General features: G+C 52.7%; 2 protein-coding genes across 5 annotated transcripts in view; both read right to left on the reverse strand.

Annotated features, from left to right (window-relative positions):
• Positions 1 to 1,538: 1,538 nt before the first annotated feature.
• Positions 1,539 to 3,656, reverse strand: CEBPE (CCAAT enhancer binding protein epsilon). The gene is made up of 2 exons (XM_061158491.1): positions 2,660 to 3,656; positions 1,539 to 2,089 (listed from the first exon to the last, which is right to left on the reverse strand). The coding sequence occupies exons 1-2, from the start codon at positions 3,167 to 3,169 to the stop codon at positions 1,754 to 1,756; spliced, it is 846 nt and encodes a 281-aa protein (XP_061014474.1). The 5' UTR covers positions 3,170 to 3,656; the 3' UTR covers positions 1,539 to 1,753.
• Positions 3,657 to 9,799: 6,143 nt separating this feature from the next.
• Positions 9,800 to 17,092, reverse strand: part of SLC7A8 (solute carrier family 7 member 8) — a 52,707-nt gene continuing 45,414 nt past the window's right edge. For all 4 annotated transcript variants that reach the window (XM_061157802.1, XM_061157804.1, XM_061157803.1 and 1 more), the window contains 4 exons: positions 16,438 to 16,534; positions 14,492 to 14,641; positions 12,395 to 12,572; positions 9,800 to 11,931 (listed from right to left, as the gene is read on the reverse strand). In XM_061157802.1, the coding sequence (XP_061013785.1) occupies positions 11,780 to 11,931; positions 12,395 to 12,572; positions 14,492 to 14,641; positions 16,438 to 16,534 (577 nt within the window). In that variant the 3' untranslated portion in view covers positions 9,800 to 11,779. The remainder of the gene's footprint in view (positions 11,932 to 12,394; positions 12,573 to 14,491; positions 14,642 to 16,437; positions 16,535 to 17,092) is intronic.

Below are 17,092 nucleotides of genomic sequence, written 5' to 3' on the forward strand. Positions count from 1 at the left end.
AGCAGTGACCTGTAAGTCATTGGTGACCTAGGAGAGACTGTAACCAGCCTCTATAATCTCTCATGTTTCTGATTCTATCCAACAATCCTTGATTACTGACTGAACGGGACCCGTGTGCCCTGCACTGTTCCATATGCCTCCAAGGCGAGGGTGTGAGTGCAAAGTAGAGAGACAGGTGTGTGTGTGTGGAGCCAGCAAAGGGCCTGGGTGAGCTTCCGGAGAATGCCTCTTATCCCTCTGGCCCTTAACTGCTTTATCTATCAAATGTGGCTCACATTATCTTCTTGTCTGAGGGCAAAGCCTACCAGATGATCTCTTGAGGTTGCTTCCAGCCCCTTTGAGATCTGTGATTTTATGGAGCTAATTTTGGTTCTGCCTCTAACCCATCTCATGACTCTATGAGTGAGTCCCTTCCCTTTCAGAGGCCTCGGTTTCCTCACCTGCAGAATGAGAAGTTTAGATGAGATCTCTGAGGTCCTTTCAGTTGTAGCAAAAGGAAACAATAACAAGTATTCCTGCTCACCGTGTGCTAGGCCCTGTCTGTGAGCATACGGCATTACTCCTCCTCCCATTTTGCAGATGTGGAAACTGAGGCACGGAGAGAAGTAACTGGCACGAGGTCTCACAACTAGCAAGTAGCAGAGGGAAATTCAAACTGAGGCTGTCAAGCACTGTCGTATTATGCCTCTCAGGCTAGAGTTCTATGAAAAAACTGCTTTCCGCATGGGGTTCATTGCATGGAGGGGTGGGGGGTTGTCATCCTCCTCATTATCAACTTTCTTGTATATGAACAGGTCTCGAGGCCTTTCCCAACTAATTTGTCCCCTAAGCACTCAGATTCTTTAAGGAACCTAAGCCCCGAGGAATGGAGGACAAAGTGGGCACGGGTGGGTTGGAAGCATGGGGGGGTCTGTCAGTCTGGTAGACTGAAGTTTGGGAACTGGGGTGAAGGGATTGAGTCTCAGATCAATTGCTGATGTGCTCAGTTGTGGCCGACTCTTTGCGACCCCATGGACTGTATGTAGCCTGCCAGGTTCCTCTGTCCATGCAATTTTCCAGGCAAGAATACTGGAGTGGGTTGCCATTTCCTTCTCCTCAGATCAATTGCTGAGTGACCATAAATACATCAGAGCCATCTGGAATTTTCCCTTGGTCTCCTGGGGCAGGAAGTCCCAGAGCTATACGTCAAAGTGAGGGAGGGCAGGGCGAGAGTTGGCAGGCCTGGGCAGGAGAGCCTGGAGATACTGGGATCTCCCCGCAAACCACAGAGCTCTGCTAAGGCAATGTCCAGAGGCCACTCCAGGTCCTCTAGGGTGGGAGTAGAGTGGGCCGGGTCCAGGGAGAGGAGAGCAGAGGGACAGATACCAGGCCTGGCTGTGTGGTACGCTGGGGTACAGCTATGGGCAGCTTGTCTGCTGAATTTCCCGTGTTTATTTGGGCCTGGAATCAAGAGGTATACAGACTTAGCCTCGTGCATTCCCTACCCCCAGACCCCCATCACACACACCCCCACACCCCACACCCCACACTGGCCCAGGCCCATTGCACAGCCCCAGCACCGAGTCATATGCAGTTTTATTCAGCCACAGAATCATCATGCCGGGCTTGCCCTCCTTGCCACTCGCTGCCACTTGTCCATGGTCTCTGTCTCTGGCTGGGCCTGTGAGGGGCTCTGGGGCCCCAGCGAGGTTGGGGGGTGTCCGACAGGTCAGGTGGAGCTCGGGAGCTGGGGCCCACAGTCTTCCAGGTGGGCTCAGCTGCAGCCCCCCACGCCCTTGATGAGGTTGGCGGCCTCAGGGATCTGGCGGAAGAGGTTGCGCAGCGTGTCCAGCTCCTGGGTCAGCTGCTCCACGCGGCTGCGCAGGCGGTCGTTCTCGGTCATGTATTCCAGCACCTTCTGCTGTGTCTCCAGGATGCGCCGCTTGGCCTTGTCCCGGCTCTTGCGCACGGCGATGTTGTTCCGCTCCCGCCGCAGCCGGTACTCCAGGCTGTCTTTGTTCACCGCCTTCTTGCCCTTGTGTGAGGGGCCCGCGGGGGAGGGCGCCTTGAGCAGGGGGCTGCAGGGGGGCGCGGCAGCGGCCAAAGGGGCCTGGAGGGGGAGGCACGGGGGGAAAGCAGTGAGGTCTGTGGGGCAGGGATCCCACCAGTTGGAACACAGGAGGGGCGTCTGAGGAATGTGGGATTCAGGGCTAGCTCCTGGCCCCGTCAGAAGGACCACTGCCCTGCCAGCGGCACAGGATCCGCTGCTTGGACCCAGACTGCCTTTCATGTCCCCCACGCTCTGAGGCCATTTTCCTTCCATCTGTCTTGAGTCTCCAGTTCTACCCTCAGCAGGCATTTCCTCTTCTAGAAGCAGGAGGCCGCACAGAAATGTGAGGAGGGGGCTGGTGGGCAGCGGAGAAACTGGAGGGGGAATGCCCTTAGATCAGGGCAGGCCAGCTGGTCACAGGGACTGCAGGACACATGGGTTCCAGCCAACACAGCAGGGCTCCGAGTGGGAGTGAATTCACAGAGAGGCCAAGCGGGGTCATGGCTGGGTGGCGAGCACAGAGGGCTTGGGTGGGTAGATTCCACACAGCAACACCACACACACAGATCCCTTCCACACGGCCGCCCTCCAGCCCCTGGGTGGCGGCGAGGAGAACTGAGCTGTTCTTACCTTGAGGACGCGCAGTGGCTGGCTGGGTGCCGCCAGGGCCGGGGGCAGGTGCATGGCTGTCTGCCCACAGTGCGCCACTTGGTACTGCAGAGGGTTGTAGCCACTGCGGCTGGCCCCCCGGCTGCCCTCGGGCCCCCTAGGCTCCTCCTTCACGGCCACGGCCCTGGGGTCGTAGCTCCCTGGGCTGCTGTAGATGCCAGGCCCCAAGGCCTTCCTGTCGGGGCCGAAGGTATGTGGGGGATAGGTGAAGGGCCGTGGGTCAGCTGGCAGGTAGTGGGGGAAGGCAGGGGTCCCGGGGCCCTTAAGGCCTCGGGCCTCAGGGGCCGGCTTCACGGCGAAGAGGTCGGAGAGGAGCTGTTCTTCCCCAGACTCGATGTAGGCAGACAGGTCGATGGAGGCCTCATGCTCACACATGTCCCCCAGCTCCCCAGGCCCCGCGCGGGCCCCTGAGAACTCCAGTGGCTGCTGGCCGGTGCGGGGCTCGCACTCGTAGTAGGTCCCGTGGGACATGGCCGGCCCGCCCCCTCGGCTCCCCGCCCCTGGCCGCCCTGCTTTTGGGGCACCCTCCGGGATGCTCGGCTGTCTGTCTCCCCCTGCCCTAGATCTGCCCTAGATCTGCCCTCTCCGATCTCCGCCGTCACCCACTCCTGTGTGGCTTCTCTCCTCCCTCCTCTGCTGTTTCCTTTTCCTTCCTCTCTAGTCAATGCCTCTTTTCTCTTCCCTTTTTTCCCCTCTCTCCCTGGGGTGACTCAGGGAGGGGCAGGGCGCACCCAAGAGGGAGGGATGTAAGCCTTAAGAGAATCGGGGCCTCTGGCCTATTTAGCAGATGGGGGCTATCCTGGTCAGGCCCCAAGCCAGGGTTTCTAAGATGCCTGGGAGCTGATGCTTCTGGGAATGCCTCCCCTCCCCGTCGAGTCCGGGGGGGTTCCAGAATCCTCGTTGAGGGCAACACCTCACTCTGAGTGTCCTCCTCCCTCTGACTTCCAAATGTCCTGTGCAGAATGAGTGCCCAGGCAGAAGGAAGAGAGGAACCCTCTTCCAGTGCTGACCCCCAGCCTGATCCGAGCTCCTCCCTGGACACACCTCCTTCTCAGTACCCCCCTCCCCCCAACAGTGCTGGGCTCCACCTACCCCCAGAGTCACTCAGTTCCTTTTGTAGCCCTACCTCTCCAAACAACTCTCCTGGGTGCAGGCCAGGGGTGTTGTTTGAGGGGTTTGGGAAGTAGTGAAGGGCTTCCTAGATGGCTCAGTGGTAAAGAATCTGCCTGCAGCGCTAGAGATGCAGGAGATGCAGGTTTGATCCCTGGACAGGGAAGAACCCCTGGAGGAGGAAATGGCAACCCACACCAGTATTCTTGTCTGGAGAATCCCATGGACAGAGGAGCCTGGTGGGCTACAGTCCGTAGAGTCACAGAGAATCGGATAAGACTGAACACACACACACACACACACACACACACACAGGAAGCAGTGATAAGTCTGGGACCAAGCCATACACTAGGATCTGTCTTCTGGAGCAGGGCAGGCTCTTCTGCTAAGTTTTGCACTGCACGGGGTCTGTGCGATAGCCCAGGCTTGCACATGTTTCCAGCCCAGGTCACCTCTGGCAACCTGGCACTGTCCCTGACTGCCCTGTCTTGGCAGGGCTGGGCAGGGCTTGGGCTCCACGCCCCAGACCCTGGCGGCATCAGCAACAGCTGCACTCCTCTGGTGCCTCCAGTGCCCGGCCTGTGCTGCCAGAGCCTCGGGCTGGCGCTCTGCCCTGTACAGGTCCCGAGGGCTCTGCCCGTTTCCTGTGGCCGGGCCGCAGGGCTCAGGAGCTCGCTGCAGCTTGGTTTGCTCTTTTTCCTTCTGCATGGCCGTTCTCTGACCTCGATGCGTGTCTCTTGGGTCCACTTCCTCTTGTGAGGCTTGACAAAAGCCTTCTCTTTTGTCATCACCTCTTCCTGGGGCTCTGTTTCAGGGTCTCAGGGAGAAGCCCACGGCTCGCTCTCTGCACGTTTGGTCTCAGACCGGGCCCCCTCTCCCTTCCCTTTTCCCTTTTCTCTGGGAACGCCCTACTCCCTCCTGTCAAAGACACTGGCTTTTACCTGTTACATTTCATCTGCAAAAGGGACCGTGTTGTTTAATTGCTAAGTTGTGTCTGACTCTTGCGATCCCATGGACTGTAGCCCACCAGGTTACTCTCTCCATGGAATTTCCCAGGCAAGAATACTGCAGTGGGTTGCCATTCCCTTCTCCAGGGGATCTTCCCGACCAAGGGGTTGAACCTGAGTTTTGGCAGTTCAATCCCGCAGGCAGATTCTTTACCACTGATCCACCCAGCTACAGTGAAAAGGAAAGGACACACAGAAATGTGTCACTGATTCTTTTGTCACCAGCAAGTGCTGTGAATGCCCTGTGGAGGCCAAAAGTTTTCGTAAATTGGGCACAAGGGCCAGACCTCAGTGGTGCAAATATAGAGGGGCTGTGTACCATATTGTTGTTGTTCAGGTGTTCAGGTGTGTCTGACTCTTTGTAACCCCATGGACTGGAGCACACCAGCCTCCCCTGTCCTTCACTGCCTCCTGGAGTTTGCTCAAATTCATGTCCAGTGAGTCAGTGATGCTATCTAACCATCTCATCCTCTGCCACCCCCTTCTCCTTTTGCCTTCAATCTATCCCAGCATTAGGCTTTCCCAGCATTAGGCTCTTTTCAAATGAGTCAGCTCTTCACGTCAGGTGGCTAAAGTATTGGAGCTTCAGCATCAGTCCTTACAATGAATATTCAGGGTTGATTTCTTTTAGAATCGACTGGTTTGATCTCGTTGCAGTCCAAGGAGCTCTCAAGAGTCTTCTCCAGCACCACAGTTTGAAAGCATTAGTTCTTTGGTGCTCAGCCTTCTTTATGTTTCAACTCTCATATCTGTACATGACTACTGAAAAAACCATAGCTTTAATTATACAGATCTTTGTCAGCAAAGTGATATCTCTGCTTTTTAATATGCTGTTTAGGTTTGTCATAGTTTTCCTTCCAAGGAACATGTTTTAATCTCATGGCTGCAGTCACTGTCCCCAGTGATTTTGGAGCCCAGGAAAATAAAATCTGTCACTGTTTCCACTTTTTCCCCTTCTATTTGCCATGAAGTGATGGGACCAGATGCCATAATCTGTTTTTTTAATGTTGAGTTTTAAGCCATCTTTTTCTCTCTCTTTCACCCTTATCAACTGTGTACCACACTGAACGCTAAAATAAAATGTTCAGATGTAGGGCTCCCTGCAAGTCAGGCAACTACCCCTCTAGTTAGAGTGCCCCCCGTTTCTGTGCATAGCTTGAGGCACTTTCTCCAAAAGCTCTGACCTAGCATGAGGAATCTGCTAGCGTCCGGGAGACAGATCTCCGGTCCCTGACAGGGAGAGTTCTACTTTCTCTTCATTTCAGAGGATCCCGTGGCAAACACTACCAGAAGGGAACTGCTTCTGTTTTGCAGCAGTGCCTCAGTTAACCACCAGGTGGTAATATTGGTCCAAAATTCAGGACTTGAGTGGCTTCTGTGCTCAGGAACCAGGTGAACAGTAGAGGGCAGGCTCCCACAGCCCTGGCAAGGGCAAGACGCCCAGAATGAGGAAGAGGAAACATGGCCGAGATGGAGGTTTGCAGGTCAGTTGCAGGGAGAGTGGGCAGGCAGAGAGGACTAGGGCCAGGCTCTTGTCTCAATGAGGAGGAATTCTACCCCTCCACCCCCACAATGAAATAGTCATGATGGTTAGGGCGTTGCATTTTCTGGTGTTATGCTTTTTCAATAATTGAAACATACACTTTTCCTTGCAGACTATTTCCTTGCAGACCTGTGAATTAAATAGGCAAGTAAGCAAGACAGATGGTATTTTTATTTCTGCTTTATAAAGGAGGAAAACGAGGCTGAGAGGCTGAGCTGCCCAAGGTCATGCAAGGATGCGGCTTTGACCCGGGTAGGCGGGCGGGAAAAGCAGTGGTCTAGTTCTAGAGCCGCACCCCCCCCCCTCCCCCCCCGCCCCCGGGGAAGAAGGGATAGGGAAAGGCCGAGCTCAGTGATTCAGAGAGAGCTTCTTTGCCCTCTGCCGGGCACCCTGTGGGAGGGGGAGACTGCGTCTGGCGCGGGCGAGTCGGCCCTGGAGGAAGCCGGGAGGTGTGCAAATAGGCCGGCAGGAAATGAGAAAGCTCGGGAGCTCAGCCTGGGGGCGAGATAAGCGGTCTCGGCCCCTCACCTCCCCGGCTGACGTCGCAGTGTTTCCCAGTAACCGGGGCGCTCTGGACGTCTCGCGCCGGGTGGTGGGGGGCGGGCGCTGGACTGGAAGCCGGTGGGGAGGGCAGTGCCAGCCCAGCGCCGGGGGTGGGGGGGTTTCTGGGGTTCGGCGGAGTTGAGCAGGAACGGATAGAAACCTTCCGTGGCCACCTGGAATCCTTTTCTCCCTGCTGCTGCAGTTGCTACCTGGGTGCCTTGACTGAAACAATGCATCTGTAGTATCTTAATGACTTTGTATCAGGCCTCAGTTCAAACACCACCTCTCTCACCAAGTCTCAAAGCTCCTTCTGTCACCTACCTCTACATGACCTTGAGCGAGTTACTTAATCACACTTGTAAAATAGCAGTAGCAATGCCTACTTTGTCGGCTGTTTAAACTTTGAATAAGATAATGTATAGAAAGCAACTGGGCTTAGCCGGTCAGTCTCCTTCCAACCCTCCTCTGACCACCCTCTGTGGGGGTTTATCTGTGTCTCCGTGTGTGTTAACTGGCTTCAGTTAGCTGTGTGACCCCATGGACTGTAACCCGCCAGGCTCCTCTGTCCATGTAATTCTCCAGGCAAGACTACTGGAGTGGGATTCCATGCTCTTCTCCAGAGACATGCTTCTCTGCAGCCTTGTCTGAAGCTTCAATTGGACAAGATTTTCTTTTTCTCTAATTTTATTTATTTAAATTTAGACTTTTTAACTTTCCATTGGGGTATAGCCTGTTACCGATATTGTGATAGTTTCAGTTGAACAGTGAAGGAATTCAGCCATACATATATGGACAAGCATTTCTGACCTTGTAGGTCCCAGGCACTGCACAAACTTCAGGGAACTGGCCGGTCCAGTCCTGCCTGTAGAAGCTCAGAGCCCAGAGGTGTGGGCAGTGATGCTGTGATGTGCACACACATGTACCATGTGCATTCTTGTCTTTTCCCCCTAAAGACTATTTGCTCCTTAAAGGAAGGTCAGACACCTCTTCAGCTAGGGTAACCAGGCTACCTGAACTAAAATTAGGGAGAGGTGGGTTGACATATATGACTGTTCTTATGGAGACAATGAAACAAAATAGTTGAAGTCTGTGCTGACTTGGAAAATTCAAGGGTAAGTTTGCTATTCCCGCGGCGCATAGCAAAATCTTGGATACTGTGGTTAGAGAAATATTTACTGACCAGATTAATAAATGAATGCATAAATAGCTGTGATTTCAGTGCTCTCCAAAGGCTCCCAAGTTCCCTAAGGTCAGAGCATCTGAAATTCCCCACATTAAAGTGACTGACATGGTTAAGACAGCATAAAGGCCCAGGTTAAAAATAAATGCATGTTGCCTAGGAGGAGACCCACATTTGCCCTTTTGAGCAGGTTGAAAGATCAGCAAGTGTCACCTTACAAAAGAGAGGGGGCTACCAGGGACAGGTGTCTCTAGGGACTGAGAGGGCTGGACTTGCTGGAATGGGGTGACATGAGGAAGCCTTGGGCAGCCTGGGAAAAGAACAAGCATGTGTTGGGGAATTGGGGGCTCCCCAAGGGCGGATATGAGGCTTGGAGAAGGGCCTCTTGCACAAGACTGGCCTCTGCCCAGTTTGCCCTCACTGTTTCGGGACAGCCGTGGGCTGGGACATTCAGGAACCCTTTGAGATTAGGTTCGATCTTCTTTTTTCATCCCTCTGAAAGTGCTAAATAAGCTAAGCGACGTGCCCAAGGACACACAGCTGTTTGGTGGCTGAGCTGGGCCTCAGAGCCAAGAGTCTGTGCCGCTGTGAATGGCAAGCCTCCAGCCTCAGTCTAGAATGCCAGCCACAAAACAGTTATGTTGGGGCTAGGCTGGGACTGGGAGTGGAGGCATCTTGCCTGCCAGTGTCCTCACAGTGTCCCAGATGGTGAACAGTGATGTCCTAACACCCCCGACTCCGCCCCCGCCGCCTCCGCGCGTCTGTCAGCAGTGCCAGCTCTGGAATGATGCAGTCTCAGGACAGTCTCAGGAGGGCTGCCCGCAGAGGAGGGACCGGATCTAATCCTGTCAGCTTCCTCCAGAGATTAACCCAGAGCGCCAGGAGGTACTTGTCCTTACCTTGACTGCTTCCTCCTCTTTCCTGGTCCCTCAGTCCTCCTCTTCTTCTACTTGGATGACTGAGTGGACCCCACCTCACCTCCCAGTCCTTCTCATCAGACCTCTGGCATCCAGCTGGGTGCTTTCCTAAGCCTCTCCCACTGGAGGGGGGTTGTTTCTCCACAGGCTCAGCCTGTTCCTTTCTGATGCCTTTCCCTTTGTTGACTGGGCCTTGGGAGACCACCCCTGCCTCCACCTCCCTCCACTCAGCTTGGCGCTGTCTGTCCCTCGCCCACGTTTCCACCCTGGGTAGGGATGAGGTTCTTCTTCCCATACAGTTTGCTGGCTCTCAGCACAATACGGGCTTCCCGGGTGGCGCTAGTGGTAAAGAACCTGCCTGCCAGGGCAGGAGATGTAACAGATGTGGTTTCCATCTCTGGGTCAGGAAGATCCCCTGGAGGAGGGCATGGCAACCCACTCCAGTATTCTTGCCTGGAGGATCCCGTGGACAGAGGAGCCTCGAAGTCTACAGTTCACAGGGTTGCAGAGTCAGAGACGACTGAAGTGACTTGGCATGCATGAATAGTACAATACATCAGTAGCAACAATAATACTCATGACTTCACGGAAGTAAGGAGTTTTTGGTTCAAAAGGAGAGGGAGCTGTTTGAATGTGCCAGCACTGGGCCCCAGGACACCTCAAAGCTATGGAATGCAAGGGCTTTCAGGAATGCCATCCTGGGAGGAACCTGCTAAACAAAGACCTCCCTCCTGACGAGACAGGGAGTGCCTGGCCACTCTGTCTTGGAAGGTCATTGAATTATCAACACCACCAACTTCATTTCCATTTAAAATTTTATTACATCAACAAAAAAGAAAACAAAAAACCCTCACAAAACAAAATTCTAAAACCTAAACAAAGACAGAAGACTATTATCCAGGTATAACTAAAACCCTCCCTGAAGGGGAGAAACAAACCCAAAAAACTTAAAAATCCCAAAGAAATAGAAATGCCAGCTTCAAAAATATTTATCCAAAAAGTAAGGCATCCACTTTACCAAAAAAAAAACACAAAACAATAATTGGAGGAGGTTGGACGAATGATAAGAGGGAACAAGAGGATGGTCCCCTGATCTTCCAGGGGCCAGCCCCAGTCTACCTGGAGTCCACTCAGAAGGGGCCACAACTTGGAGCAAACCTGCATCTCACTGATGCAGGCTCAGGCAGGCCAGGTGAGGAGCCAGAGGCCAAGGAGGCCAGAAGGGCTCCCCAGGTATTCCAGTTGCAGCAAACTGTATGAGGAATTGGGGTGAGGGGGACTTCTGCCTGGGATAAAAGAATCCCAGGCCTTAGCACAACAGATGAGGTGGGGAGGCTCCAAGGGCTCCGGGCAAACAATAAACAGTACCTCCTCTGGAGCACGGGGAACAACAGTACTTTCCCTGGAGCAGGGGGAATGGCAGCCCTGCCTGCAGGACAGGATACCTGCAAGTCCGCAAACCAGAGGAAGGGTTTTTCTGAGCCCTCCACAGTGACCTTTTGCCATGGCCCTCTCATCCTGACCTGGAGGCTGTCCAGACAGGACCTTGATGGGAGCAGGAGGAGGGACGGATGATCTGAGTTGGGGGAGGAACTGGCCTTCAGAATACACTTTCTCCCCAGTTTTCTACATGATGGGCTAGGCACCTCTGGGGAGATGGGAAAAGCCCTCCCCTCTGGGAAGGTGTGACTAGAGGGCTAGAAGCAGGGGGTATTTTTAGGTTCCAGTTCTTGGATGGGAGCTGACTTAAGGCTGATTTGGCTCAACTTTCAGGCATGAAGGGCTTGGGGAGCCTTCACACCATCGGTCCTGAAGCTAAGGTTCAAAGAGGAGAAAGGCAGGATGGGGGTGCTGGCATTGCTGGCTGCCTGGGGCTGTGTGGGGGCATTGCTGCGGAGGGTTAAAGGGTGGTGGGCTCCTTCCCATGGAAGTGGGAGGGAGGAGGAGTGGAGCTGCTTTGTCATTAGGAGAGAAATGTCCACTACACTAATAAGCAACTTTCTGGCTTCAGGAAGCTTTGGCACCGAGTTGGGGGGAGGATACAGGGGCAGAGGCAGGGCCGGGTTTCTGCAATCTGAGCCTTTCCCAATCTGTTCCACAGGCCTGGCTGGGGGAGGGGGAGAAGGCAGTTCTCCAGCCCATTGGTCCTCAGCTCAGTGGGGACGTGCTGTCCCAAGGAGCCTTACTTTGCACAGGGGGCCCAGGCCAGGGTGGTGGCCGGGAGCCGTGGGGCAGAGGGAAGCATCACCTCTGATTTCTTGGGTCCCTGGTGAAGGGAGGGGGACTTGGGTCTCTCCAGCTGACCTTTCATGGTGACAGATTTGGTTGAGTCTGTCCCTCCCAAGTGATTCACTATTGCTGCCACTTCTCTTGGAGCTGAGGCCTCCCTTGGGCTCAGGAATGGGGAGGGAAGGCAGTACTGAACTCAGATTCCTGAGGAAGCGACTGAGGGTGTGGACCCCAGAGGGAGGGCTGTGGAGGGCACCCCTGGCAGCTCCTCTAGCAGCTGGAGCTTGGGCAGCTCAGGGGAGTGGGGGCAGTCTAGGAAGGGAGAGGTGGCTTTAGACACAGGCCTTTAGGGTGAGAGGAGGCTAGATCTTTGGGTACAAATGTCAGTATCTTTGTTTATAGTTTCTCACCACCCATATCCAGGTCTTGTGCCTGCTTGACAGAGGCAGAGGTGGGTGTGAGTTTGTGAGCGAGTGTGTGTGTGTTTGCGGGACCTGGGCAGAGGGCAGACAGGGAGACGAGGAAGGAGCAGCCGAGAGGGGAGGGTGGTCCTCAGGGCTCTGCGTCCTTGTCCTTGGAGGCAGGGGGCTGGCAGATGGGCTGCTGCTGTTCCATGTCCTGGCTCCTTTCCTCCATCTTCGGATCCTTATCGCCCTTGGGGTACACAACTACACACATCTTCTGACTCACCAGGGTCAGCAACTCTGTAGGAGGAGGCCACACAGAAGCCAAGTCGATGCTGAGCATCCCACCAACCCAACCAACCAGGCCACGGCCCTTCCCACTCTCCTGCCTCAGCTAGGCTCCTCTAGGAGACTCCCTCTCCAGGAGAGGGCCACCCTGCCTGCCTCCTCCATTTCTGGGATGCCTATTTGCTGGCCGCTCTGCCTCATCAAGACCCCAGGTCCACTGACCACCAGTTCTGGGGTCTCCACCCAGCCCATGCCAACTTCTCCAGGATGGCCACTCTGGCAGGCCTAAGGTCTGTGTGGAAATGCCCACAGTTCTCCTCTCCTCAGAGATCTCTGAGCAGAGACCTTTCCTGTGGTAACCCTCCAGTGCTCCGTAGACAGCCTCCTGATCCTGGTGGGGCTCTCGAGACAGACCAGTGACCACTCTACTCCAGACCAGGGGCCCTCTGGCTGTCCATAATCTTCAGCAACTCACCAATGAACTTATTGAAACACCTGGGCTTGTGCTGCCAAGAAACACCCAGGAAGTAGACCGGCACCCCTGTCAGCATGATGGCCAGGCCGATGCCACACACCACGGGCTCTGACCACAGGCTGAAGACCAGCAGGAAGGCCCAGAACAGCAAGTAGATGATGGGGAACAGCAGGTTGACCTGTGGATCAGAGTCGCTGTTACCTGTGTGGACCCTGTGGCCCCCACGATCGGGACATCTTCCCTCTTCTTCCCAAAGGGAAGCATTTGGAGGGCAAAGCTGGGCTTCACTTAGCTCTGTGGCTCTCCCACCCCGAGTCTTGGGAGGGCAAGTGCTCTGTTGAGAGATATTGGTGAACATGGGCAGTGGGACAGTAAGAGGAGTTTGGGGGGACTTCCCTGGTGGTCCAGTGGTTAAGACTTCACCTTCCAATGCAAGGGGTGCAGGTTTGATCCCTGGTCTGGGAGCTAAGTTCCCACATGCCTCAAGACCAAAGAAACATAAAAAAGAAAAAAACAAGAAACTAAATTGTAATAAATTCAATAAAAACTTTAAAAAAAAAAAAAAGAGGAGTTTGGGCGCCTAGGGAGGGGACAATCCTCATTGTTGTCCCAGGAGGGATCAAACAAGGCTTCATCATGCAGCTGCATGCCCCTGGTAGTCACAGAAGCCCATGGGGGCTGACGAGCTAGATGGTATATTGGTATATGTCTGCTGAGGGCCGAAGGTGAAGGAGAGCAGAAGAAATGAGTGGGGGCAAGAAGGAGAGCTTCTGTCAATCAGACCCCTATCCTCTCCCAGCTGGCAGGATGTGGGAAGTGTCCCTCCTCTCACCAGAGTCAGTTCCAATTTGTTGTAAGCCATTTGAGAGGATAAACCTCAGACCCAAGAAATCAGGAAAGCTAGTATGGTATAAGGCAGCCTGGGGCCTTGTTTACTTCAGGAAGAAGCAAACTCTACAGGCCCAACATCCTCTTGTTGACCACATGTGGGAAGTCCCCCAAAGAGTCTTCCTCAAGGCTCTAGACTCACTGCCTTTCTCCTCCTTGTCCTCTCCTCTCGGAGGGTATGCAAGTGGTAGGGAGATGGCGTGATTCTGCTTCCTTTTCCCTCTAGCACACTTTCTAAGCATGGCAGGAAAGTGGCAATGGAAAACAGAGATGTAAAGAGCATCTAGTCTCCCTGTGTTTCTAGAATGTGTGTTAGTTGCTCAGTTGTGTCTGACTGTTTGCAACCCCATGGACTAATGTAGCCCGCCAGGCTCCTCGGTCCATGGGATTCTACAGGCAAGAATACTGGAGGGGGTTGACGTGCACTCCTCCAAGGGGTCCTCTTGACCCAGGGATTGAACCTGGGTCTCCCGCTTTGCAGGCAGATTTTTTTTACTGCCTGAGCCACCAGGGAGGCTCGTTTCCAGAATAGGATTGTTCAAATAGCTCAGGGATATATCCTCTTCTTCTAATTTGCAGGAGAACCTATAGCTCTCTAGTATATGTTGTTCTGAGCAATCCCATTTATTTCTATCACAAAGTTATTTCTTGTACAATCAAGAGATTTACCAGGCACCCTACTATGTGCAAAGCTATAGTAGTTTAAAAAGGGAGAATCATGAAGTGCTGAAGGGGACTGGGGAACTTCAGGAAAGAGAGGTTCTTGAGTATGGAAAATGGTTAAAATTTGGAGAGGCAGATGGGAGAAGGAAATGCATTCTGGGATGAGATGGAGAGATTGAATGAGTAAAGCCAGTTATGTGGAGGGACAAGGAGGAGACTGGTCAGATTAGAAGGTTCAGGAAAAGTCAGCTGACTTTTTAAAGACTTAGAGCCATAGGAAACAAAAGAATGACATGATGGAAGTAATGACGTGATGGAAGTTATCAGGTCATGGAATCTATTCCTCCAGCTGCAGTTTGCTCTGGTCCCGTGGAGAATGGAAATGGCTGCCCCCTTCACACATGGCCTTTGCTTCCCAAAGGGGCTCCCACCATCATGGAGATGATGAGGCTTGGTCAGCAGTGAGAACAAGGTGATTTTAAAAAATCTGAGCTCAGTTAGAAGCAGTGGAGGAGGGGAAGGGGTCCCACAGGGAGGTTCTAGCACCTTAATGGGGCGGTTGATGTCCGGCTTCTTCCAGCGAAGAACTATCTGTCCAGCAACCGTGACGCCATAGAAGAGGTAGTTGATGAAGCCCACATAGTTGATGAGCGTGTATATGTCGCTGGTGACAAGCATCAGCAGGGTGGAGATGCACTGGGGGGCGTGTAAGAAGCTTATCAGTAATCAGAAAGGCACTGGGAGACCGGAGGAGCTGTTTACTGGTGGCGGGCTGCTCCCCTGCCTCTAAGCAGACAATGCCATTCCACAGTGGATCTCTCAAAATGGAGACTTTATAGCTTCTCCTAGAAACCCACGTCATTGCTAACAGCTTCATCACCAGGAAGTTCTTTGTTACTGCAGGAGTGATAATCAAAACATTTAACCACGGGTACAACATGGGCACTAACCACTCAGAACAGATGTTGGCTGTATACACCTGGACTGGCAACGCTGGTGGCACCCAGCTCTATGCCACTCTGGTCTCATTTATATTTCTCCCTGGTGAAGCTCAAGCTAATTTTGTCTTTTATCCCTTAGGGAAGACTGTTAACTGGAGATTAAGGTTTATTCTTGCCCTCATCCTCTCTTCCTGGTTGAGTCATCTAATGTATTTTTCTTCCTTCTTTTTTAATTAAAAAAATGTTATAAACAGTTATATAGCACTTCCTAAGTGTCAGGCTCTATTTTTAGCATTCTACAAATATTAACTCATGTAACCCTCATAACATCCTTCTGAAGTTTTCTTGACAGGGTTCACTTCCCAACTTCAAAAATCATCTCAGTGGCTCTCTCAGAAGCATATTCTCTCCCTCTGCTAATTTGTTAAGGCCGATAGAAGGCTCAGTTCTCCTGTAAGATCTGATGGTGAAAATAATCAAGAATTTAAGGGATAAAAAAGCCAGATTCTTACTGTAGTTGCCTTGTAGTCATAAAGAAAAGAAAGTGAAGTCGCTCAGTTGTGTCCAACTCTTTGCGACCCCATGGACTGGAGCCTACCAGGCTCCTCTGTCCGTGGAATTTTCCAGGCAAGAATACTGGAGTGGGTTGCCATCATAAGCCTGCACCAATGGCGAAAACTGAAAAAAAGCTTGTGGCTCACTGGGAGCACTGAGTCTTCTCCAGATGCCTTTCACCACTAACCAATCAAGATGACCTTCTTCCTGTATCAGAACATTCTGAAATTTTCCCTAATGTACAGTGAATGCCCTTGACTCTTGAGAGCTCTGCTCTCTGGTTTAACTGCTTCTCTGTTATACCAAAGTCATTTTTGATATTTTAGTTGGGATCTAGAAGAAAAAAAGAAAAAACCCAAAGCCTCACTGGGGATAAAATAAGTCTTTTCTCCTTCTGTATGCTCTGTATAAATGATTCTACTCTGGTGTAATTCCACCTCCATTTACCAGACACCCCCCTTGTTTCCTTTTCTCCACTTTCAGTTTACCAGTCTTCCCTGCTGATTTTTCTTATTTGGTATGACCCCAGATTTGGTGAACACCAGATTTATTTCAGTGGTGTTTCCCCAGAGACTGGCAGAGCCTCCTCGGGCAAGAGGGTTGATGGAGAGGGGTGGGAGTGTGCTGTGATCAGCCAGGAGCAGAGGCCCAAAGCTGCAACCCTGTGGGTAACAGGGGCAGGAGAAGCCAAGAAAAAAAGCTTCTTTGTGAGCTTGTAGAATCTGGAAGCAGCTACTTCAGTCTGACTCAAAAGGATGGAAGAATGAGATGAGCTGGCCTGGGAGCCTTAAGACATTTCAGGACTCAGGCTCCTTCCTTGCTCTATCTCTTGATATTAATCAGGCCCATGTATACCATTTGCTAGATTATCAGAGACCCCGAGAATCCTAGGAGCACCAGGGTAATAGCAGCACGTGTGGGAAGTATGAACTCCCAGTTCAAAATAGCACAAAGAGGGAGGGTGTGTATAGGGCTGGCAGAGGGAGGGACCCTTACTGTGAAGAGCAAGGCTGGGATGGGGGTGCAGCGCTTCACGTGGATCATGGCCAACACGCTGGGAAGGTGGCCCTCCCTGGCTCCAGCAAAGAACAGCCTGGCAGAGAGAAAAGCAGGTCAGCCTGGGATGGCCCATGGACCATCCAAGGATGCTCCCTCCCTAGCCCAGCTCCCTCATCCAGGTCCACCTCTGCCTATACAGGAGCATCTCCACTCTTGCCAGGTACTTCTCGTGCATACCTTCCAGCCCACTAGTCAAAGGACCCACGTTCACAAATGCAGGTGCAGGCAAACCAGAGGCAGTCAGTGGATACGTGGATGGATTCAGGGGTGTAGAGACCTTGAGTGTGGTCTGGGGTTCCTGATGATGTGCTGTTACTACGAGATTCTCTCACAAAGCTTGGAGAGCTGTAGGAGTAGCCCCTCTCCTTTGCTTAATGCCTTAATCCCTTAAAAAATGTGCCTCCTCCCTCAGAGGATATAGGTTCTTTGGGGCATGGGGAATAAACTGTACATGAAAACATATATACAGGTCAAGAAGTAGTTGCCTTTGTTGGGGGTGGGGAATGGATGTGGGTGAGGAAGGGACACATGAGAACTTGGCGGGGGGTGGAATATGTGGAAATGTTCTATATCATCATGTTTTGGGTGGTAG

This window comes from Dama dama, chromosome 12 (assembly GCF_033118175.1).
Source record: "Dama dama isolate Ldn47 chromosome 12, ASM3311817v1, whole genome shotgun sequence".
Lineage (NCBI taxonomy): Eukaryota > Metazoa > Chordata > Mammalia > Artiodactyla > Cervidae > Dama > Dama dama.